Source organism: Salmo salar, chromosome 06 (assembly GCF_965601325.2).
Source record: "Salmo salar chromosome 06, fSalSal1, whole genome shotgun sequence".
In the NCBI taxonomy this organism is placed as follows: domain Eukaryota; kingdom Metazoa; phylum Chordata; class Actinopteri; order Salmoniformes; family Salmonidae; genus Salmo; species Salmo salar.
In genome coordinates, this window is record NC_138296.1 from 73,351,323 (window position 1) to 73,376,629 (window position 25,307).

Consider the following 25,307-nt stretch of genomic DNA (forward strand, 5'->3'; position numbering starts at 1 on the left):
TTTGTTGTTAGCCCAGCTAGCATGGACACTGACAGTTGTGAATCTGATGCAGTCAAAGAGCTACTGCCCCCTTACCCGGGAAAGCACCGAACAACAGACAGGGACGTTGGACCATCCAAGAGGCGCAAATATGATGAGAACTACATTGATTTGGAGTTCACTTATATTGGGAGTAGTGCCTTTCCTCAGCCACAGTGTGTTATATGTGCAAAAGTACTATCTCACAACTTGATGAAACCAGACATTTAGAAACAAAACATGCCAATTTGAAAAATAAGCTACAGGAGTTTTTTGAGCGAGAATTAAGACGACTTTCGAGTAGTAAGACATGTATAAAAGCAACAGATACCATTAACAAGAAGGTGCTAGAAGCATCTTATATGGTGATCTACCGAGTGGCTAGGACAGGCAAGCCCCATACTATTGTGGAGGACTAAATTCTTCCTGGGACAATGCTGGGGGAAAAGGACAAACAAACTATACAGACAATGCCTCCATCAAACAACACTGTTTCACGACGCATCAGTGACATGCAGGAGATGTTTTGAAACAATTACTGCTTCGCATACAAGCCAGTGAATTCTATGCGTTACAGCTGGATGAGTCAACAGACGTGGCGGGCCTGGCACAGCTCCTGGTCAATTAAGGAAGACATCCTCTTCTGCAAACCATTGGAAACCAGGACAACAGGAGATTCTATTTTTAATGTTCTGGACAGCTTTGTGACATCAAATGGACTTTGGTGGTCAAGATGTGTTGGTATCTGTACTGATGGTGCAAAAGCCTTGACAGGGAGACATAGTGGAGTGGTAACGCGTGTGCAAGCAGTTACTCCCCGACGCCACTTGGGTACACTGCAGCATCCATCGAGAGGCTTTTGCTGCCAAGAGAATGCCTGATGGCTTGAAAGACGTTTTGGACACTACAGTGAAAATTGTTAACTTTGTTAAAGGCCCCTGAACTCTCGTATTTTCTGCACTATGCAATGATATGGGGAGCGACCATGTAACGCTTTTACAACATACAGAAGTGCGCTGGATATCAAGGGGCAAAGTATTGACACTTTTTTTTTTTATTGAGAGACAAGCTTAAAGTTTTCTTTACTGACCATAATTTTCACTTGTCTGACTGCTTTCATGATGATTTCTCACACGACTGGCCTATCTGGGTGATGTTTTGTCTCGCCTGAATGATCTGAATCTAGGATTACAGGGACTCCTCAACTGTTCAATGTGCGGGACAAAATTGAGGCTATGTTTAAGAAGTTGGAGCTCTTCTCTGTCTGCATTATGATTTTTTTGTGTGCAAATTAACTCAAGCTTACATTTACGTCATTTAGCAGACGCTCTTATCCAGAGCGACTTACAAATTGGTGCATTCACCTTATGATATCCAGTGGAACAACCACTTTACAATAGTACATCTATATATTTTTTGGGGGGAGGGTAGAGGGGGGAGGGTTAGAAGGATTACTTAATCCTATCCCAGGTATTCCTTAAAGAGGTGGGGTTTCAGGTGTCTCCGGAAGGTGGTGATTGACTCCGCTGTCCTGGCGTCGTGAGGGAGCTTGTTCCACCATTGGGGTGCCAGAGCAGCGAACAGTTTTGACTTGGCTGAGCGGGAACTGTGCTTCCGCAGAGGTAGGGAGGCGAGCAGGCCAGAGGTGGATGAACGCAGTGCCCTTCTTTGGGTGTAGGGACTGATCAGAGCCTGAAGGTACGGAGGTGCCGTTCCCCTCGCAGCTCCGTAGGCATGCACCATGGTCTTGTAGCAGATGCGAGCTTCAACTGGAAGCTAGTGGAGTGTGCGGAGGAGCGAGGTGACGTGAGAGAACTTGGGAAGGTTGAACACCAGACGGGCTGCGGCGTTCTGGATGAGTTGTAGGGGTTTAATGGCACAGGCAGGGAGCCCCGCCAACAGCGAGTTGCAGTAATCCAGACGGGAGATGACAAGTGCCTGGATTAGGACCTGCGCCGCTTCCTGTGTGAGGCAGGGTCGTACTCTGCGAATGTTGTAGAGCATGAACCTACAGGATCGGGTCACCGCCTTGATGTTAGCGGAGAACAACAGGGTGTTGTCCAGGGTCACGCCAAGGCTCTTAGCACTCTGGGAGGAGGACACAATGGAGTTGTCAACCGTGATGGCGAGATCATGGAACGGGCAGTCCTTCCCCGGGAGGAGGAGCAGCTCCGTCTTGCCGAGGTTTAGCTTGAGGTGGTGATCCGTCATCCACACTGATATGTCTGCCAGACATGCAGAGATGCGATTCGCCACCTGGTTATCAGAAGGGGGAAAGGAGAAGATTAATTGTGTGTCGTCTGCGTAGCAATGATAGGAGAGACCATGTGAGGATATGACAGAGCCAAGTGACTTGGTGTATAGCGAGAATAGGAGAGGGCCTAGAACTGAGCCCTGGGGGACACCAGTGGTGAGAGCACGTGGTGCGGAGACGGATTCTCGCCACGCCACCTGGTAGGAGCGACCTGTCAGGTAGGACGCAATCCAAGAGTGAGCCGCGCCGGAGATGCCCAACTCGGGGGGAGGGGGGGAGAGGAGGATCTGATGGTTCACAGTATCAAAGGCAGCAGATAGGTCTAGAAGGATGAGCGCAGAGGAGAGAGAGTTAGCTTTAGCAGTGCGGAGAGCCTCCGTGACACGCTTACGGACGATGTCAAATGTGATATAGAGAAGTACCTGAGTGAGCTGGGTGCGCAATTATGAGAGTACTTTCCCGAAACGGATGACACAACTGGATTCGTTATCCCTTTCATGCCCTGCCTCCAGTCCACTTACCGATATCTGAACAAGAGAGCCTCATCGAAATTGCAACAAGCAGTTCTGTGAAAATGTATTTAATCAGAAGCCACTGCCAGATTTCTGGATTGGGCTGCACTCAGAGTATCCTGCCTTGGCAAATCGCGCTGTTAAGACACTGATGCCCTTTGCAACCACGTACCTATGTGATAGTGGATTCTAGGCCCTCACTAGCATGAACACTAAATACAGGCACAGACTGTGTGTGGAAAATTATTTAAGACTGACACTCTCTCCAATACAACCCAACATTGCAGAGTTATGTGCATCCTTTCAAGCACACCCTTCTCATTAACCTGTGGTGAGTTATTAACCATTTTTGATGAAGAAATAAGGTTTTATATGTAAGATGGTTAAATAAAGAGCAAAATGATTGATTATTATTATTTGTGTCCTGGTCCTATAAGAGCTCTTTGTCACTTCCCACGAGCCGGGTTGTGACAACTCACACATTATGTTTAATAAATGTATCGTATAGTGTGTTTGTGTGGCAGACTGACAATGATGGCAAAAAACAACATTTGAGAGTGCGCTGACCCTGGTGCTAGGATGGGTACGCAGCTGGAGGTTGAATGTTTGAAGGGGTATGGGACTATAAAAAGTTTGGGAATCACTGGGTTAGAGCATTGGCCCAGTAACCGAAAGGTCGCTGGTTTGAATACCCGAGCCGACAAGGTGAAAAATCTGTCTGTGCCCAATAGGTGTGTGTTTTTAAGGGATTTTGGTTGATTTCTCATTTTACCCACTTCCAGACACGTTCATTCAAGTACATGTTCATCCGAAACAACAGTTCCCCCTTTCACACTTTCCCTAGTAATGAAGTCTGTAATATCCTTCCCCAGACCATATTTCATATAAAGCAATAAATAAGCATATGCTTTGGGAAATGTAAAATCCATAATTTGGTAGCCGGGCGCATAATTCGGTGTCTCTGACAGTGTGGAAATGAGTTTGCCTAATGAATTCTATCAGGTTCTGACGAATGTGCTTACTCGCATCACATCAGCGCTCTGGTGAGTAGTGAAGAGAGGAGAGAACCCATGACCAGCTGAGCAGGGTCTCCACTCTATATTTATGTGACTGGCTGCTGGCCTGAACAGGAAAATCCACTTTATCAGCAGTTCTGCCGCTGTACTTTGTCAGCATGGGTAATGATGTACCTTCATGTTAAATAAGACACCTCACAGAATAGAATAGGCCAAAATCTAATGTGAGCTCAAACAGAACAGCCAAGGTCAATAACTGCGACCGACAAGATTTAGATTGGTCATAATCACCAGAGCAGAGACAGTTATGGGTTGTTTAGCAAGTTTGGATCCTGGACAGGAGTGGGTCGCAGGGAAGGAAGAGAAATGCTTTTAAAGACATGCTCCGGTACTTTGGTGACTAAAAGTGTTTTTTAAAATCTCCCGCTTTGGACTGGATGTGTCAATGTGTAGTTCATACATGCATAATCTATGAGCAGAATTACTGTCTTACCTCAATTGGCCACGAAATCCCTAGTTTGAAAGCCACTTTTCTTGAAGCTGTGCCATATTCCCTACATTTCCCCTCATGTGGGCCAGCCCCTAGCAATTTGAGTTCTAGCCAATAAGCTTCAGCCCCTCGCATTTGAGTGATAGCTAGCAAGAGGATTGCTCAGCATTGTCCAATGAAGTTGCGGGTCAGGTCCAATCGCTAAGTGGATACAGCAGAGAGAGAAAGCCATGAGATGGTGCACATACAATGCCTTCAGAAAGTATTCACACCTCTTGACTTTTTCCACATTTTGTTGTGTTACAGCCTGATACAGACATCCTCCCTAACTCAGTTGCCGGAGAAGAAGGAAACCCCTCAGGGATTACACAATGAGCCCAATGGTGACTTTAAAACAGTTGCAGAGTTTAATGGCTGTGATAGGCAAAAACTGAGGATGGATCCCTTAGGGATGCACGATATATCGTTGAGCATATTGGAATCGGCCGATATTAGCTAAAAATGCCAACATTGGCATCGGCCTGATGTCTGTCAAGTTTAACGGCGATGTGAAAAACCGATGTCAAAGCTGATGTGCATACCTATATAACTTAAGTAGATGATGTAATGACGCCATGAAAAATACAGCGCTACACAGAAAAAAAACAGAAAAATACTAAGGGCACACTTCCAACAATTAAACAAGTTGAAGTTGAGCAGTCATCTGAAAGAGTAAGATCATTTCAGCGAAACAACTCAAAGGTGAAATCCATTGACGCCAAGATAATGGTATTCATTGCCCATGACAATCAACCGTCCTCTGTCGTGGATGATGTTGACTTTCACCGACTGGTCGAGCCCCGATACACACTATTTTTCAGATGTTGCCCTACCGGAGTTGCACAGTATTATTGAAACGTACATCTATGAGCTACTTGCTATGGGCGTTCCTGCTATTAGCTTCACGACTGACATTTGGACCAGCCACATGAGCATGCTGAGTCTGACAGCACAGTGGGTCGACAAGGATTTCATACTGAAGAAAGCCATATTGCATGCTCAAGAATGTGCTGGTTCTCATACCACTGCTGCCATTTCAATGGCATTTGAGAACATGTTTGAAACTTGGAAACATGAATACACTCCTAGCGCCATTCGAACAACTGACTGGAGAAATAAGCTCATCCTCTGCAGCGGACGTAATACCCTCTGTCATGGCATTGAAACTCCTGGTCAACAACTGCCGACACAGACCGTGGGGTTAACTTACAAAAGTACTCGAGGCTGTGAATAAGAGATTCGGTGACATTCTCTCTGAGCCTCTTTACTGTGTCGCCACCATGCTCAATGTTAGGTACAAGGACCGCTACTTCGATGCAGACAAGAAACAGGGTTTATGTGAAATGTTAGACACAGCTGGATAAGATAGAAATGGACACAGTGACAGTGCGCACCGAGGAAGAGGACCCACGACAGAAGAGGCCATGGACAGACAGAGCTAAAACTTCACTGCTTGACATGTATGATGAAATCCTGGTTGAGAATGAAACGACTGAACAACGAAACAGCACAGCAAGTTAGTGAAAGAAATAGGTTTTGATTATGTTTTACTGGTAATGGGGACATACGTAAATGCCAACAAAATAACTTTTTTGTGTGTAACCTTTTATTTAACTAGGCAAGTCAGTTAAGAACAAATAGTTTTTTACATTGATGGCCTACCCCGGTCAAACCCGGGCGACGCTGGGCCAATTGTGTGCCACCCTATGGGACTCCCAATCACGGCCGGATGTGATACAGCCTGGTTTCGAACCAGGGACAGTAGTTACGCCTCTTGCACTGAGATTCAGTGCCTTAGACCGCTCTGTGTGTGTGTGTGTGTGTGTGTGTGTGTGTGTGTGTTAACTATTTAACTGTACTAGAATGCTTAAAAGGCAGCAACATTTTTTTATAGCAGTTATTGATATCGTTTTTCTTTTGGCAAGGAAAATATTGGATTTCGGTATCGGCCAAAAATGTCATATCAGTGCGTCCCTATCCTCCACAATACTAACCTAATTGACAGAATGAACAGAAGGAAGCCTGTACAGAATACAACTATTCTAAAACATGCATCCTGTTTGCAATAAGGCACAAAAGTAAAACTGCAATAAATGTGGCAATTTTTAAAAACTTTATGTCCTGAATACAAAGCATTGTCTTTGGGGGAAATCCAACACTGTAGCTAGTGCCTGCAACCTGTTTTCAGGTTATCAGTTAACCTACCAGGGTAGTTACAAACAGCACAGGAATGAAATCATTATCTTGTATTGATCACATGTTTACTAATGCTGCAGAAATGTGCTTTTAAAGCATTATCCAAATCCATTGGATTTAGTGATCACAGTATAGTAGCCATGTCTAGGAAAACAAAAGGTCCGAAGGATGGGCCTAATATAGTGTTTGAGGTCATACACGTTTTGTAGTGATTCCTATGTTGTTGATGTAAAGAATATTTATGGTCTGTGGTGTGTAATAAGGAGCAACCAGACACTGCACTTGACACATTTTATGAAATTGCTTATTCCAGTTACTAATAAGCACCCACCCATTATTAAGAAACTTACTGTTAAAAACTGTTAAATCCCTGTGGATTGATGAGGAAAAACATTGTGTGGGTGAGGGATGAGGCAAAGCAATGGCAAATAGGTCTGGCTGCACAACCGATTGGCAAACATACTGCATATTGAGAAAGCATGTGACTAAACTGAATAAAAAGAAATGACTACACTATGAAACAAAGAAAAATTACATAAAGAATGATAGTAAAAAGCTTTGGAGCACCTTTAAATGAAATTTGGGGCAAAAAGGCAAACTCTGCTCCATCATTCATTGTATCAGATGTCTCATCACAAAACCCACTGATATTGCCAACTACTTTAATGATTTTCATTGGCAAGATTAGCAAACTTAGGCAAGACATGCCATCAACAAACGCTGACACTACACATCCAAGTATAACTGATGAAATTATGAAGCATTGTAATTTTGAATTCTGTAAAGTGAGTAAAGCCAGTGTGTATGTATGCGGATGACTCAACACTATACATGTCAGCTACTACAGCGAGTGAAATCACTGCAACGCTTAACAAAGAGCTGCAGTTAGGTTCAGAATGGGTGGCAAGGAATAAATTAGTCCTAAATATTTCAAAAACTAAGAGCATTGTATTTGGGACAAATCATTCACTAAACCCTAAACCTCAACTGAATCTTGTAATAAGCAATGTGGAAATTGAGCAAATTGAGATGACTAAAATGCCTGGAGTAACCCTGTATTGTAAACTGTCATGGTCAAAACATATTGATACAACAGTAGCTAAGATGGGGAAAGGTCTGTCCATAATAAAGCTCTGCTCTACCTTCTTAACAGTACTATCAACAAGGCATGTCCTACAGACCCTAGTTTTGTCACACCTGGAGTACTGTTCAGTCTTGTGACACAAAAAGGGACCTCGGAAAAATACAATTGGCTCAGAACAGGGCAGCACGACTGGCCCTTAAATGTACACAGAGCCTACCATAATAATATACATGTAAGGCTCAAGGTGGAGGAGAGATCGACTTCATTACTTTTTGTAAGTGTTGACATGCTGAATGTACTGAGGTGTCTGTTTTTAAACTACTAGCACACAGCTCGGACACCCATGCATACCCCACAAGACATGCTACCAAAGGTCTCTTTACAGTCCCAAGTCCAGAACAGATTATGGGAGGCGCACAGTACTACATAGAGGCATTGCTACATGGAACTCTATTCCACATCAGGTAACTGATGCAAGCAGTAGAATCAGATAAAACATTTATTAAAAAAAAGAAGAAAAATACACCTTATGGAACAGCGGGGACTGTGAAGAGACACACAGGCGCATACACGTAAGACACACACTCTACACACACATATGCATGGATGTTGCATTGTAAATATGTGATAGTGAAGTATTGGCCTGAGGTAACATACAAACACACCACTAAGTATCACTCTTCATTTTTTCGAGCATAGTGGTGGCTGCATCATGTTATGGGTATGCTTGTCATCGGCAAGGACTAGGGAGTTTATGAAAAAAAGAAACGTAATATAGCTAAGGCCAGACAAAATTGATTCACTGTTTAACGGATTTTCCCCTAGAAAACTGTGGCGAGCGAATGTTTTACTTTTTTAATTAAACAATAAATAAAAACATTTAAGTGGATAAGGAATAACAGTACTTTACCACATTGTCCTAGACACTTGTGCAGGCCCTAGGCCTAATGTGAGCTTCAAGAGTTATATTATTCCATGTGAAAACCTACACAATTTTTCTTAAAAAGAATGAAGATGTTACAATGTTGTTATAACCATGAGAAATTAAACACAGTGGGAAGTATAGCTTGTGACAGTTCATTTATTCCTGATATAAAAGAAAAAAAGTTCAATCCAATCTTGTCATTTAATGTGATGTATAGAGTAGACTATTTAAAAAATAAAATAATAATCTAATTCAAGAATGATTGCCAAATAATTGTAATCAAATTAAAATGTTAATGTATAATAATGAGTTCATTACCTGAATGCATATCTATAGCCTATAGGCGTTAACAAAATATCCATAGAAATATGATTAGGCCTCTCATAGACTAGGCCTTGTAGAAAGAGGGTCAATTAAGTTAGGTCTGTCAAATTAATGTAGCATTGGAAAAAATACATAAATCCAGCCATAGGCTATACTCTATCATCAAAAATGTTTTTGTATAACATGCTCAATTAGAAGCATAAATCTATAAAGAGCAAGCTTGACTAAATTCTAGCCCAGTAACTTTGCTCACTACATCCTCCTTGGATTGTCTCGTCTGGCTTCCACAAAAAGCCCCCACTTTGGAGCCAGTCGGTCACGTCATTGTGGAGCTGCTGATCTGCATGAAGTGTGTGCGTGCGTGCCACTGGCGATATACTTTGCTGGACATGCTAGCTGTTTTCGGGGGCGCATCATCACTTCAAACGCATTCCGTTTGATTTAGATTTTTGCGGGATGTGGAGAAAAGTAAGGTGGGTCATACGTTAAACAGTAATTCTACTTTGTCCAGCCTAGGCACAGGCAAAATCCTAGAGGAAAATCTTGTTCATTCTGCTTTCCAACAGACACTGGGAGACATTCACCTTTCAACAGGACATTAACCTAAAACATAAGGCCAAATGCACTGAATGTTGCTGAGTTAGTTACAGTTTTGACTTAAATCAAAATCTATGGCAAGACTTGAAAATAGCTCTCTAGGAACCAATTTGGCAGAGCTTGAAGAATAAAACAATTAAATAATGTGTAAATGTTGTACAATTCAGGTGTGCAAAGCTCTTAGACTTACCCAGAAAGACAGCTGTAATCGCTGCCAAAGTTGATTCTAACATGTATTGATTCAGGGGATTGAATACTTAGCTAATCAAGCTATTATAAATTCAAACATTTTGTTTAAATTGTATTTATTTTTTTATCTGTAGATCATTGACAAAAAATGAGAGATACATTTTTCCCCACCCCACAAATTTGGAAAAAGTAAAGGGGTGTGAATACTTTCTGTTGGCACTGTATGTGGCGTGATACAGTTTTCAGGGACCACTTTTGGCTCTTGAGTCAGTACTATTTTCAGAACTACTGGCTAAAAAGTATGCAAAAGTATCGGAGAATCTCTTTAAGCTGACAGGAGAGGAGAGGCTGCAGGAGACTGAGCTCTGTGGCCGCACCTACACACCTATTGTTAGGTTAAATAATATGAGTGTCTGAAGAAGTCATGTCAAGGTAATGGCAAAGTCGTCAAATATTTTTCCCACCTCCCAGATTTAATGTTTGTTTATTTACCCTAAGCTAGGGGGGCGGAGAGAAGTAGAGGTGGGAGTGGAGAGGGGGATAGAGGGTCACTGAGTGGGAGATAATTATGAAAGGTTATAAGAGTAGGTGTTAGAAGAGGGAGGTGCAGAGGGCGAGAAAGGGGAAGAGAGTTTGCAGGCCAGAGAAAAAGCATCAAGATCCAGGGATGAGACACTTGCTCTGGAGATTGCATCAGTTGTGGCTTGAGCACAGGCTCTGTCACTTCAAAGAGAGGGAGTGAGGGAGATGGAAGTAGAAGTCTGTGCAGGGCAGCCTACTTGTTTCTGTGAGAGAGGGAGAAACCAAGATGGTGATAGTTGAAGGGAGATGTTAAACAGACACAGGGAGATGGAAAGGGGTAGATAATGTGATTATCTGTTCATTTCTGGTCATAAACCTTATTTTGCTTTATTTCTATCGGGCTGTCTCATGTGTATGCTAGGTCCTCAGTCCTCTCACGTCAGCTTGATTTTGGGATGTTCCATGTCCACCTCATTGAGTGTCATCATGGGATGTGTGTGTGTTTAGATGAAGACATCTTACTCCATTATAATCTGTTCTAACACCCCCATCTTCACTGCAAATCCATTTTGAACCAAAACAAAAAGCCCAGATTAGTCCAAATCGACAAGACCGTAAAACAGCTTATTATTAGCAGTGACACTGTCTGCTTTGAGACTAATTTTAAAACGCAATTCAAAAGAAGCAGCGCCTTTATAGTGGGAGTGTCTGTATTTTAATATAAAAATAGATGTTATGACTGTCAATCTAATTCCAATGCAGCAGTAGGCCTATAATCCCAATGGGAGTCCTATCAGTCCTTCTGATGACAACACAGCCTTGGCTTTTTGTTCTATTTTGTGTGTGCGTGCGTGTTTTGTGTTTGATCTGATGTAGGAACATTAACAGTGCCAATCTCAAGGGGCCTGTTTTACTTTTGGGGCTAAAAATAAGAAATTAGAAAAAAATCCTTTGTGGACCGTTACTGCAGACTCCGAAATGAAGGTTTATGGAGGCACACCAGGCTGCAAGGTGTGTGTTAACTTTGTGGTATTTGAAGTGTGACCCACCATCTCAAGCCCCTCTGCAGCAGTAGACAATGTGCAGACACACACTCTCACACACACACACCTCCCAGTACCCATGGGTTCAGTCTGGAGTCTGTTTTTCAACATGCCTGCCCTGAGCCTAGTGTTATGTAGTGTGATTGCATGTTTCAGACAGACCAAGCATTCTACAGAGAGACATACATGACCCTGGGGGCACTATTACCTATGCTACCAGACCCTGGGGACACTGCTACCTGTTTACCAGCCTCTTCACTGCACAAACTGGTCTTAGTTTACAGATCTGAGGTCATGGCAAAAACTGTCTACAGAATAATGCTGGTAACATAATGTTTATATTTGCAACCAGAATAACCTCAGAACATCTCTCTCTCGCTGCCTTTGCCCTCTCTTCTTTAGCCTTTACTATGGTATGATACACTAGATGGGTCTAGTTCATACAGTCTTAATCGGTCCTAAAGGATGCATGGTAGTGATGGGGAGTGGAAATTATATGATATTATATAGATATTTGAGGCAGATGTATTGATAAAATAAAATTGGATATATATTTTTTTTATACTATAGCTATCTGGCGCTAGAGGACTGTACCTGCACCAAAACGACGGTATTTTTCATTCTATAGCTTGTTCTCCATCTTCTTTTTAAATAGTTAGCCAACATGTTTTCAGCACTTTTTTATTTCTGCTGCTTTTTCCATGACATAGCTTTCAGTTGGTTAGTCTATGATCCCTTATTGATGTCACTTGTTAAATCCACTTCAATCAGTGTAGATGAAGAGGGGAGACAGGTTAAAGAAAGATGTTTAAGCCTTCAGACAATTGAGACATGGATTGTGTATGTGTGCCATTCAGAGGGTGAATGGGAAAGTCAAAAGATTTAAGTGCCTTTTGAACAGGGTATGGTAGTAGGTGCCAGACGCACTGGTTTCTGTCAAGAACTGCAACGCTGCTGGGTTTTCCCACGCTCAACAGATTCCCATGTGTATCAAGAATGGTCCACCACCCAAAGGACATCCAGCCAACTTGACACAACTGTGGGAAGCATTGGAGTCAACATGGGCCAGCATCCCTGTGGAACACTTTCATTTACATTTAAGTCATTTAGCAGACGCTCTTATCCAGAGCGACTTACAACTTTCAACACCTTGTAGAGTCCATGCCCCAACGAATTGAGGCTGTTCTAAGGGCAAAAGGTTGTGCAACTCAATATTAGGAAGGTGTTCCAAAACAGTATGTTTGGAACATCAAATTGCAATAAAATAACACTATTGAATCACAATACTTATCATATTGTCATCTAAGTATTGTGAGGTCTCTAAGTATTGTGAGGTCTCTGGCAGTACCCTGCTTTAAATCAAGGTTTATATCTGCACACAGTCATACCATTTCATATTGCGGGCATAGGCTTGGCTGCTTTTCAGACTTCAGGGGGGTTTATGTCTCTAGCTCTGCCTATCCTCTTTCCTTTCATGCTTCTCTTGGTTTCTACCTGCTTTCTGTGACTTTCCTCTAGCACCCCATTCATGTTCCTCTGACGCCCCTCTCTCCTGCTTACTGCCCCCTCCTTCTCTTTCCTCCCATAACCTGTCTTCCTCTGCCCTCTTTCCGGCAGCTCTCCCCTCCTCATGTCTTTTGAGCACCCCTCTCTTTTCTACATCCCTCTAGGGTTGGGCGATATTAGACATGATAGATGATAGACATCAGTTGTCGACGGTGACGACGACATGTATTGACAGGTGATGGTGACAGACGATGGTTTAGCCTATTTGAACTTGGTAGCGCACAAGTGACGTCCCGAGTAATTTGCCTATTCCTATTTGCTGTAGCCTATTTCAATAAAAAAAATGTAATATAGCCTACAGAACACAAGAGAGGAATGTATGCCAGACAGAGTGGAGAAGCCTGCCAAAGCAGCGCAAAATGTCCAGTCAGAAAGATATTGTTTCTCTCTCTGTCGGATGCATGGGCATTAGGCTATAGCCTAAACCTTGTAAGTATTTATTTTTATGTAGCCTATGTTCCCTTCTCTCTTCATTTGGTATGAATATGACTGAAGGCTGCGCTTCATTGTTTTATCAATAGCTTTCTCCAGATCAAACAAGGAATGTAACAGAGTTCCATCTCAAATTAATTTGTTTAGCCTAAAAACTTAAGTAGCCAGAGCAATAAAAATGAGACAAATCAAAAAATATCAAAAGCCTATCGATTTTTTAAATGTATTACAAGTGTAAGCTTAAGAAAGAAATGATCCATGCGAGGTTGAAAGCCAAATGGCCAATAACCCATCCTCATTCCTCCTACTGGCCTATCATACTAGCTTTAAGACAAGTTGAAATTATGAACAGTAGCTTATTTCCAAAATATTCTAGCCTATGAAGGTGTTGTCATAAAGTTGCATTAGATTTCGCGCTATAGCCCAACTGTCGTTTTAGCTGAGTTTTTGTTAATTATTGTTATTTTTTGGGGCTGGGCAGTGGCCAATGGGGCTGAAAGAATCATATATCTCACAATGTTTTATGGGTACATAATCACGATAGGAGAAAAGTTGACATCGCCCAACCCTACATGCCTCTACCTCTCTGTTTTCACTCCAGAGCCCCTTCAGGAAGGAAGAGAGTGAGTGACCCTGGCCTCAGTGGCATGTGCTGTGTTTGGTGTCACAGGCCAGTGTTCTTAGTGACAGCTTTAGCTGCTAATCTATCCCTGGAGAGGACGTTGTTATGCAATTCACACTCGTCTCCTCTCAGGTGCAGGGATATGTGTGTTTTGAAGGGGGTCTTACGCCGCCTATGCAGTGATAGCGGAAACCCTGCCAACTCCATGGTAAAACCAGGCAAATCCCACTAGTCTGCGAGTGGCTACTCCTCTACTGATCCTAACCTTCCATTAGGACCAGTCATCTGTGTCATATTATCAGATATCGATATTTAATAAAGCCCCTACTCAACGCTCCATCTTCCCATAAAATATCTCCATACCTACCCCGAAGGTCCTGTCCTGGTGTCCGGCCGCAAATCACCCCTCCTCCCGGCGCCCCTGCGTTGGTCCTAGCGCAGCGGTTTTCTCTAATTCAGTTCCGGGTCTGATTTAATGTCACGTCAGACACTGAGACAGAGGAGAGCTGGAGTTGGGGGAAAGGAGGTGTGTGTGTGTCCCTCTCTCTACATGTCTGCTCTGTCTGTATTCTGTAAGACACTTGACTGCGTCTTTACGTTTTATAGTGTGCTGGCTGATTCAGGCGGTCTGTCCTTAGTTCCCATCACAGAGAGGGTCACTGAGGAGAATGCTCTTCTGTCACTGAGTTACAAGTTATTGGACAACCACCTCTTTAACATGGTTTGTCTTTGTTGTGCAGTGCATGTCTTTATTGCTGTGTGTAGGCCTAAATATTGCCTAGATGGGTGCTGATTGTAATTATCTAAATGTTGCTGAAAACCTGAACAGGATGTTAACACATGCCCAGAGAGTTGGATCTGATATAGGATCAGCTTACACTCCCCCAATCCTAATAATGACCATCAGGGGCAAAAACATTATACTGATATTAGATCAGCTCCTAAGGGCAATGACATCTTCCTAATATTTTTTTGACCTCAGAACAGCCTCAATTCGTCAGGGCATGGACTCTACAAGGTGTCGAAAGCGTTCCACAGGGATGCTGGCCCATGTGCCTCCAATGCTTCCCACAGTTGTGTCCAGTTGGCTGGATGTCCTTTGTGTGGTGGACCATTCTTGATACACACGGGAAACTGTTAAGTGAAAAACCCAGCTGTGTTGCAGTTCTTGACACAAACCGGTGCCCCTGGCACCTACTACCATACCCAGTTAAAAGGCACCTACATTTTGCGTCTTGCCCATTCACCCTCTGAATGGCACACATACACAATCCATGTCTCAACTGTCTCAAGGCTTAAAAATCCTTCTTTAAACTGTCTCCTCCACTTAATATACATTGATTTGAAGTGGATTTAACAGGTGACATCAATAAGGGATCATAGCTTTCACCTGGTCAGTCAGTCATGGAAAGAGCAGGTGTTCTTAATGTTTTGTACACTCAGTGTACTCCATGTGGCACAGCTGGATAAGTTTGTTCTCACTTTGTTCTAAGATCCCTTTTTGCACATCAGCAGAACCTGCCCTCATCTCCATTTCCCTGTATAAAGAACACCTCCCTCCACCTTGAGAACCAAGGATCCAGCAGACCTTTGTCCTCACTCCTCTCCTCTAGTGGTTGTACCAGTCATAGAAATAGAATGAATAGGACGGCTTGGAACCTCTAACCCTGGCAACTTGAATGGGGATGCCCGTTCTATTCATTGTAAGTGTCCTCTCCCCTTCTGCTGACTGGACTGCTTGGGCAATGCATGGTACAGTTGTCCCTTTATTTGATTTGCCACCTCAGTGAGGCTGGCCGGGTCCTCCGTGGGTCCCTGCTGGTTCTCTGCTGGGTCCCTGAGTCACAGGCAGGGGCCAGGGCCACAATAACACTCACTGCCAGCCTGCCAATTGTCAGCTGCTGCTGCCAACTTTCCAGGTAAAAGTGGTCAACAGCCTGCAGTTGTCAGGATATTACTGTTAAGGGGATTTGAACTTGGCGCCTCTCGGTTACCTGAATGCCGTTATTAGTGGGAGAGGCAGAGAAAGTGTTTTTTATATTATTATTATTATTTTATTTTTTTATATTTTGTGAACAGACTTATTGAATGTTATGGGACAGTGCCATTTTCTGTTTTGGCGCTGTACTGCAGCACTTGAAATTATACACTGTCTATGAGACTGTCATCTTTCATTTGAGGGTTTCTTTCATCCATATCGAGTGAACCTTTTGACAAATTACCGCACTTTTTGTACATAGACCTCCCGTTTTAAGAATAAAATGTTTCTAGACACTTCTACATTAATGTGGATACTGCCATGATTAGGGATAATCCTGAATGAATCGTGATTGAGTGAGAAATTTATAGACGTACAAATATCATACCCCCAAGACATGCTAACCTCTCACCATTACAATAACAAGGGAGGTTAGCTTTTTATATCTTACCCCCAAGACATGCTAACCTCTCACCATTACAATAACAAGGGAGGTTAGCATTTTTTGGGGGGTATGATATTTATACTAAACTTTTGACAACTTTAATACACGTGAATTTGTCACATTACTTTTGTTCCCTTAAAATGGGGGGACTATATACAGAAAGTGCTGTAATTTCGAAACAGTTCGATATGGATAAAAATACCCTCAAATTATAGCAGACTTTAACCTCAGTCATTGTATCATTTAAAATCCAAAGTGTACAGAGCCAAAACAACATCTGTCACTGTCACAATGCTTTTGGCGCTGACTGTATATATCCTAGTAGTAATATTCTTATTATGTGGCTGTACATTGGTATAGTTTTCCCGTTCCTGCCCTTTAAATGAGAATCCTTGTAAGGGCCCCGGACAGGTTAAAGTTAGGCTACTATGCTGGTTTAGCCTGTATCTGGGGCTGTCCTGTTTTAGTGCGCTGTTTCCCTGGGCCCTGTGAGTTCTGTAGCTGCCAAGTCTGATCCTGTCTGTCTCCATGTGACGTCTGATCCCCTAAATCGCTGCGTCACTGTGCGGTCCAGGCACTTCAGCTGTCCCCCTCGGGCCGCCTGACCAGCTCACACTAATCCCCCCCAGCCCCACACAGGGCTAAATACGCACGCTCTCCCCTATTTTGTGTGTGTGTGTGTGTGTGTGTGTGTGTGTGTGTGTGTGTGTGTGTGTGTGTGTGTGTGTGTGTGTGTGTGTGTGTGTGTGTGTGTGTGTGTGTGTGTGTGTGTGTGTGTGTGTGTGTGTGTGTGTGTGTGTGTGTGTGTGTGTGATATATATATACAGTACCAGTCAAAAGTTTGGACACCTACTCATTCAAGGGTTTTTATTTATTTTGACTGTTTTCTACATTGTAGAATAATAGTGAAGACATCAAAACTATGAAATAACACATATGGAATCATGTAGTAACCAAAAAAGTGTTAAACAAATCAAAATATATTATGTTTTAGTTTCATCAAAGTAGCCTCCCTTTGCCTTGATGACAGCTTTGCACACTCTTGGCATTCTCTCAACCAGCTTCATGAGGAATTATTTTCCAGCAGTCTTGAAGGAGTTCACACATGCTGAACACTATTTGGCTGCTTTTCCTTCACTCTGCGGTCCAACTCATCCCAAACCATCTCAGTTGGGTTGAGGTCGGGTGATTGTGGAGGCCAGATCATCTGATGCAGCACTCCATCACTCTCCTTGGTCAAATAGCCCTTACACAGCCTGGAGGTGTGTTTGGGGTCATCGTCCTGTTGAAAAACAAATGATGGTCCCACTAAGCACAAACCAGATGGGATGGCGTATCGCTGCAGAATGCTGTGGTAGCCATGCTGGTTAAGTGTGCCAGACAGTGTCACCAGCAAAGCACCCCCACACATCACACCACCTCTTCCATGCTTCACGGTGGGAACCACACATACGGCGGTTGGAACCAAAAATCTCAAATTTGGACTAATCGAACCAAAGGACAGATTTCCACCTGTCTAATGTGCATTGCTCGTGTTTCTTGGTCCAAGCAAGTCTCTTCTTATTATTGGTGTCCTTTAGTAGTGGTTTCTTTGCAGCAATTCAACCATGAAGGCCTGATTTACGCAGTCTCCTCTGAACAGTTGATGTTGTGAAGCATGTATTTGGGATGCATTTATTGGGATGCAATTTCTGAGGCTGGTAACTAATGAAATTATCCTCTGCAGCAGAGGTAACTCTAGGTCTTCCTTTCCTGTGGTGGTCCTCATGAGAGCCAGATTCATCATAGCGCTTGATGGTTTTTGCGGCTGCTCTTGAAGAAACTTTCAAAGTTCTTGAAATGTTCTGGATTGTCTTAAAGTAATGATGGACTGTTGTTTCTCTTTGCTTATTTGAGCTGTTCTTGCCATAATATGGACTTGGTCTTTCACCATATAGGGCTATCTTCTGTATACCACCCCTACCTTGTCACAACACAACTGATTCGCTCAAACGCATTAAGAAGGAAAGAAATTCCATAAATTGACTTTTAACAAGGCACACATGCTAATTGAAATGCATTCCAGGTGACTACCTCATGACGCTTTTTGAGAGAATGCCAGGAGTGTGCAAAGCTGTCATCAAGGCAAAGGGAGGCTACTTTGAAGAATCTAAAACATGAAATATATTTTGATTTGTTTAATACTTTTTTTGGTTACTACATGATTCCATATGTGTTATTTCATAGTTTTGATGTCTTCTATATTATTATACAATGTAGAAAATAGTAAAAATAAAGAAAAACCCTTGAATGAGTAGGTGTGTCCAAACCTTTGACTGGTACTGTGTGTGTGTGTGTGTGTGTGTGTGTGTGTGTGTGTGTGTGTGTGTGTGTGTGTGTGTGTGTGTGTGTGTGTGTGTGTGTGTGTGTGTGTGTGTGTGTGTGTGTGTGTGTAACCAAAGCTGTTATCAGGATCTCTGTATTTGTATTTCCTCTCCATCTAATCAAGGGGTACAGGCCTGTGCCCCTGACTACTGCAGTAATAGATTGTATAATGCAGGCCTGTGCCCCCTGACTACTGCAGTAATAGATTGTATAATGCAGGCCTGTGCCCCCTGACTACTGCTGTAACAGATTGTATAATGCAGGCCTGTGCCCCCTGACTACTGCAGTAATAGATTGTATAATGCAGGCCTGTGCCCCTGACTACTGCAGTAATAGATTGTATAATGCAGGCCTGTGCCCCTGACTACTGCAGTAACAGATTGTATAATGCAGGCCTGTGCCCCCTGACTACTGCAGTAATAGATTGTATAATGCAGGCCTGTGCCCCTGACTACTGCAGTAATAGATTGTATAATGCAGGCCTGTGCCCCCTGACTACTGCAGTAATAGATTGTATAATGCAGGCCTGTGCCCCTGACTACTGCAGTAATAGATTGTATAATGCAGGCCTGTGCCCCTGACTACTGCAGTAATAGATTGTATAATGCAGGCCGACAAATACGTTTCGCTCCAGTGAGGTTGTAGACGGTGCAGTGGCAGCAGGCTATAGGCCAAAATAAAATGGTGGGACTAGCCTTTAGAAAAACAGTCTGGTTATTTATTTTTTCATCCCTTGTCTGTGTAGTCTGGTCATGCCTCTAGAAAGTGTCATCATCACGGTGAAAACCTAATGAGCTTTCTATGCCTGCCCTGAGGCCCCCACATCACCTGGTGACTTTGTAGCCTGATGATGGATAGGGGTCCTTTCAGCTGTGTGTGAATGCCTACCCTACAGAAACCTATCATTATAAGGACCTACAGTTCTATCTCCAGCCCTAAAGCAGCAGGCCTGGTCTCATTGTGCTGTGGCTCCCCTGTGGGTGTGTACTGGGGACAGGCCTATAGTACTGCAGGAGGATTTATGCCAGAGTGAGTGGGTGGGAGAGCACTGTAAATCTAACGTAGTGGACCTCTTATTACTCAGGCTTTAGACTGTGAGGAGAGGCTGTAGAAGGGATGGGTGTTCAGATACTCACCTTTTGTGCCCAGCTGGAGGTGGAGATGATGGGTTTATGTATGTACAAATAGATACTAACAACACTGTGTTTGGGAGGCCTGATGACAGCTGGTGAATACATCCTTTATTCTTCAGCCTTTTTGAACGTGTGTTTGACTGAGTATAGTGCATTTGCTTGGACAGGGACTTAATCTGCACATTGCGTAGATCTGTTTTATAATTCTGCCTATCTTGTCTCTCAGTTGTACCTGAGCGGAGGTCATGAGCCCAGAACAGGTTATGTTTTCAACTCTGACCTGTGACTGTACACAGTGAAAGTGGTTCCTGTGCTATATAGGAGTGCAGAGAGAGAGAGAGCCTAGCGGGGTAATCTAGGTCTGAGCCCATAGGGGAGCTGATCTGATGGGCGTGCAGTCAGTGTAAGCCCTGATAAAGCCTGTTTGTACACGTGTGTGTGTGTGTGTGTGTGTGTGTGTGTGTGTGTGTGTGTGTGTGTGTGTGTTTTCTCCACGTGCTTTGGGTCTGTGGAGAGGTGCACCAAGCATGGGATTATACCTCTGGGAATAGGCAGTCACGCTACAGAAGACCAGACAAACAGAGGGAGTGAGAATGGGAGCTTGAGGTAGGGAAAGAAAGTGTTTTAGATGCATAGAGAGAGAGAGAGAGCGAGGGAGGATGGCAGAAAGTGGGTGATGGGGAGGCAGATGAAGAGAGTAAGAGAAACAGACTAGAGGGAGATAAAGACAAGGATTAGAATGAGACAAAAGCAGACGCGCCATAGGTCGCACTTTCACCCCCCCCCTCCTCAGTGTTACTACCTAAAGGTCAGAGCCGTGACGCAGATACAGTGCTGTACGGCACCGTCTATTCAGTGACATCTGGGTCAGTGCAAAAGCCCATATATCTGCGAGTCACTGTTGCCAGTGGGATCATCCATTTTGACTCTGTGGTCATCAAGCTGCACCGCTCCTACTCACGTCTACTAACCCTCTCATACTCGCTCCATCTCTTTCTTTCTCCCTCTCTGTCTTTCTCTCTCTCTCACACTCTTCCCACTTTCTGTGAGCGCTTCAGCCAAAGTAGCTAATCAGGCCCCACTCCATTATCATCACCCCCCCATCCCTCAGCCCTCTCTCCAGATTGAGTGAAGTTCTGGATGGGGGCATGTGGGGTGCAAATGGTCCCCCTTGCTTAGAGTGTTCAGTTATGAATATGGAGTATAACTTGAGAGTTAGCTTGTTGAAGCGTTTTAAAGAAGACAGACACTGAAGTTGTTCTGCCTCGCTCTGCTTCTGAGTGGCTCAGCATGATGAAAGGAAGTGGAAATTGATAGAAACTCGTTATCTAAGACACTCAGGATATTAGGACTTGTTTTACGTCACTGGTGATATTAGACTAACTCACTTTCTGATTGATTTTATTCCCGTGTCTAAATGTGGCTCTCTGGCGAAATGGTGCTCATGTAATTCTGAGTTCTCCTGTCTTGTGGTGTGTGTCAAGGTGGTGCTGGTGCGATGGAACGAGCCCTTTCAGAAGCTGGCCACCTGTGACACAGACGGAGGGATCTTTGTGTGGATCCAGTACGAGGGCCGCTGGTCTGTGGAGCTGGTCAACGATCGCGGGGCTCAGGTGGGTTACACTATGGGCCAGTTTCCTGGACACAGAATAAGCCTAGTCCTGGTCTAAAATGGCACCCTAATCTCAAATGGGGGCCATTGGTAGTGCACTATATAGGGCAGTGTTTCCCCATCTCCAGTCCTTCAGTACCCCCAACAGAACACATTTTTGTTGAAGCCCTGGACAAGCTCACCTGATTCTACTCATTGAGGGCTTGATGACAAGTTGAATTGGTTGTGCTTGTCTGGGCCTACAACAAAATGTGTGCTTATATTTTATGTCATTTAGCAGATGCTCTTATCCAGAGGAACTTACAGGAGCAATTGGGGTCAAGGGCACATCAACACATTTTTCAACTAGTCGGCTTGGGGATTCGAACGCTCTTAACCACTAGGCTACCTGTTATTGGGGGTACTCGAGGACTGGAGTTGGAAAACACCGATATAGGGAATTGGGTCCTATTTCAGATGTGCTAAAAAGCATGGTCAACGGAAGTTCTCCATTGAGTACAATATCTGACCTGTCCTGTCTGCAACCCCTCCTCCCCTTTTCCTGTAGGTGAGTGACTTCACCTGGTCTCATGACGGTACCCAGGCTCTCATCTCTTACCGTGATGGCTTTGTCCTGGTGGGCTCGGTCAGCGGCCAGAGACACTGGTCATCAGAGATCAACCTGGAGAGCCAGATCACCTGTGGTATCTGGACCCCCGATGACCAGCAGGTAACTAGTTCTAATACTCTACTACTCACCTGACGACCAGTAGGTAACTAGTTCTAATACTCTACTACTCACCTGACGACCAGCAGGTAACTAGTTCTAATACTCTACTACTCACCTGACGACCAGCAGGTAACTAGTTCTAATACTCTACTACTCACCTGATGGTGCACAGAAGCTGTTTTGCTCCAGAACCACTAATTGTGTAACACCCACCTGACCCCTTGGTTTGATGGGGGGGCTGTGTTAACATATGGAATCATGTAGTAACCAATAAATTGTTAAAACAAATCCAAATATATTTTATATTTGAGATTTTTCAAAGTAGCTACCCTTTGCCTTGTTGACAGCTTTGCACACTCTTAGCATTCTCTCAACCAGCTTCACGAGGTAGTCACCTGGAACGCATTTCAATTAACAGGTGTGCCTTGTCAATTTGTGGAATTTCTTTCCTTCTTAATGCGTTTGAGCCAATCAGTTGTGTTGTGACAAGGTAGGGGTGGTATACAGAAGATGGCCCTATTTGGTAAGAGACCAAGTCCATATTATGGCAAGAACAGCTCAAATAAGCAAAGAGAAACAACAGTCCATCATTACTTTAAGACATGAAGGTCAGTCAATCCAGAAAATGTCAAGAACTATGAACGTTTCTTCAGGTGCAGTCGCAAAAGCCAAATTGCAGCCCAAATAAATGCTTCACGGAGTTCAAGTAACAGACACATCTCAACATCAACTGTTCAGAGGAGACTGCGTGAATCAGGCCGAGATGGTCGAAACCACTACTAAAGCACAACAACAATTAGAAGAAGAGACTTGCTTGGGCCAAGAAACACGAGCGATGGACATTAGACCGGTGGAAATCTGTCCTTTCGTCTGATGAGTCCAAATTTGAGATTTTATGGTTCCAACCGCCGTGTCAACCTCCGTGTCTTTTGTGAGATGCAGAGTAGGTGAACGGATGATCTCCACATGTGTGGTTCCCACCGTGAAGCATGGAGGAGGAGGTGTGATGGTGTGGGGGTGCTTTGCTGGTGACACTGTCAAGGATTTATTTAGAATTCAAGGCACACTTAACCAGCATGGCTACCACAGCATTCTTCAGCGATACGCCATCCCATATGGTTTGTGCTTAGTGGGATTATCATGTGTTTTTCAACAGGACAATGACCCAACACACTCCAGGCTGTGTAAGGGCTATTTGACCAAGAAGGAGAGTGATGGAGTGCTGCATCAGATGACCTGGCCTCCACAATCACTCAACCTCAACCAATTTGAGATGGTTTGGAGTGAGTTGGACCGCAGAGTGAAGGAAAAGCAGCCAACAAGTGCTCAGCATATGTGGGAACTCCTTCAAGACTATTGGAAAAGCTTTCCAGGTGGAGCTGGTTGAGAGAATGCCAAAAGTGTGCAAAGCTGTCATCAACGCAAAGGGTGTCTACTTTGAAGAATCTAAAATATATTTTGATTTGTTTAACACTTTTTTGGTTACTACATGATTCCATATGTGTTATTTCATAGTTTTGATGTCTTCACTATTATTCTACAATGTAGAAAAATAGTAAAAAGAAAAAGCCTTGAATGAGTAGGTGTCAACTTTTGACTGATTCTGTACATGCTATATTCATGTATATTTGTTAGTTATATTAATATGTATTATGCTCTGTTATTTGTTATGTATTATACAGTAATGCGTCATACACTGCTTCTTTATGAACATTAAAATGAAAGTGGTCACTGACTAGGGTCAGTAGTTTTTCCTTATAATGTGACCTTACCTGACCAGGAAAAACTCCAGGTTCTAACAATTTCTGTGATCATGATGGAAGGAAGACAGTGTTTTGCCACAGCCACAGTATTTTAGTTCCACCATTTGGGGTGAGCAGGCATTTTGGTGGCCAATATACCACGGCTAAGGGCTGTTCTTATGCGCAACGCGACGCGGAGTGCCTGGATACAGCCCTTAGCCGTGGTATATTGGCCATATACCACAAACCCCCGAGGTGCCTTATTGCTATGATAAACTGTTTACCAACGTAATTAGATATCGCCCAGCTCCAAGTCAGACTCCCCGCTGCCCAGCTCCAAGTCAGACTCCCCGCTGCCCAGCTCCAAGTCAGACTCCCCGCTGCCCAGCTCCAAGTCAGACTCCCCGCTGCCCAGCTCCAAGTCAGACTCCCCGCTGCCCAGCTCCAAGTCAGACTCCCCGCTGCCCAGCTCCAAGTCAGACTCCCCGCTGCCCAGCTCCAAGTCAGACTCCCCCGCTGCCCAGCTCCAAGTCAGACTCCCCGCTGCCCAGCTCCAAGTCAGACTCCCCGCTGCCCAGCTCCAAGTCAGACTCCCCGCTGCCCAGCTCCAAGTCAGACTCCCCGCTGCCCAGCTCCAAGTCAGACTCCCCGCTGCCCAGCTCCAAGTCAGACTCCCCGCTGCCCAGCTCCAAGTCAGACTCCCCGCTGCCCAGCTCCAAGTCAGACTCCCCGCTGCCCAGCTCCAAGTCAGACTCCCCGCTGCCCAGCTCCAAGTCAGACTCCCCGCTGCCCAGCTCCAAGTCAGACTCCCCGCTGCCCAGCTCCAAGTCAGACTCCCCGCTGCCCAGCTCCAAGTCAGACTCCCCGCTGCCCAGCTCCAAGTCAGACTCCCCGCTGCCCAGCTCCAAGTCAGACTCCCCGCTGCCCAGCTCCAAGTCAGACTCACTGCTTATCTACATGATCTGTCTTAGGGAGGTGGTTTTTTTTGTCTGTGCTCTGACACGATGTCAGCTCAGTTTATTAGATTGTTGGAGAGTTTGTTTCTGTTTCCAGCTGATCATCTCTCTCTAGCGCTGCACTTTCATTATTTTCAGTAGACAAATATCCTAGACTAGATTCTAGGACCTATACACATGTCCATTGTTCGCTGTAACATATGGACAATAAAAGTTGTATTCTATTCCAGATTCCAGGACCAAGATGACTTAACCATTGGTGTCCCTCCCTGGTTTTGTGTAACTGTGTTGTCATGTCTCTCCCCCTGCAGGTATTGTTTGGTACTGCGGACGGCCAGGTGATCGTGATGGACTGCCACGGGCGCATGCTGGCCCACATCCTGCTGCACGAGTCAGACGGCATTGTCAGCATGTCATGGAACTACCCCAGCTTCCTAGTGGAGGACAGCAGCGAGAGCGACACAGACTCTGATGACTACACACCACCACAAGGTACTCTTACAATCCTTACCCAATCTACGCCCCAGTTACACCCCTTA

The 25,307-nt window shown here is 44.2% G+C and overlaps 1 protein-coding gene across 2 annotated transcripts in view; it reads left to right on the plus strand.

The window, feature by feature from the left end:
• Nucleotides 1-25,307, plus strand: part of tulp4a (TUB like protein 4a) — a 50,883-nt gene that overhangs the window by 4,969 nt on the left and 20,607 nt on the right. For both annotated transcript variants that reach the window (XM_014205638.3, XM_014205639.3), the window contains exons 3-5: nucleotides 21,234-21,362; nucleotides 21,909-22,070; nucleotides 25,080-25,260. In XM_014205638.3, the coding sequence (XP_014061113.1) occupies nucleotides 21,234-21,362; nucleotides 21,909-22,070; nucleotides 25,080-25,260 (472 nt within the window). The remainder of the gene's footprint in view (nucleotides 1-21,233; nucleotides 21,363-21,908; nucleotides 22,071-25,079; nucleotides 25,261-25,307) is intronic.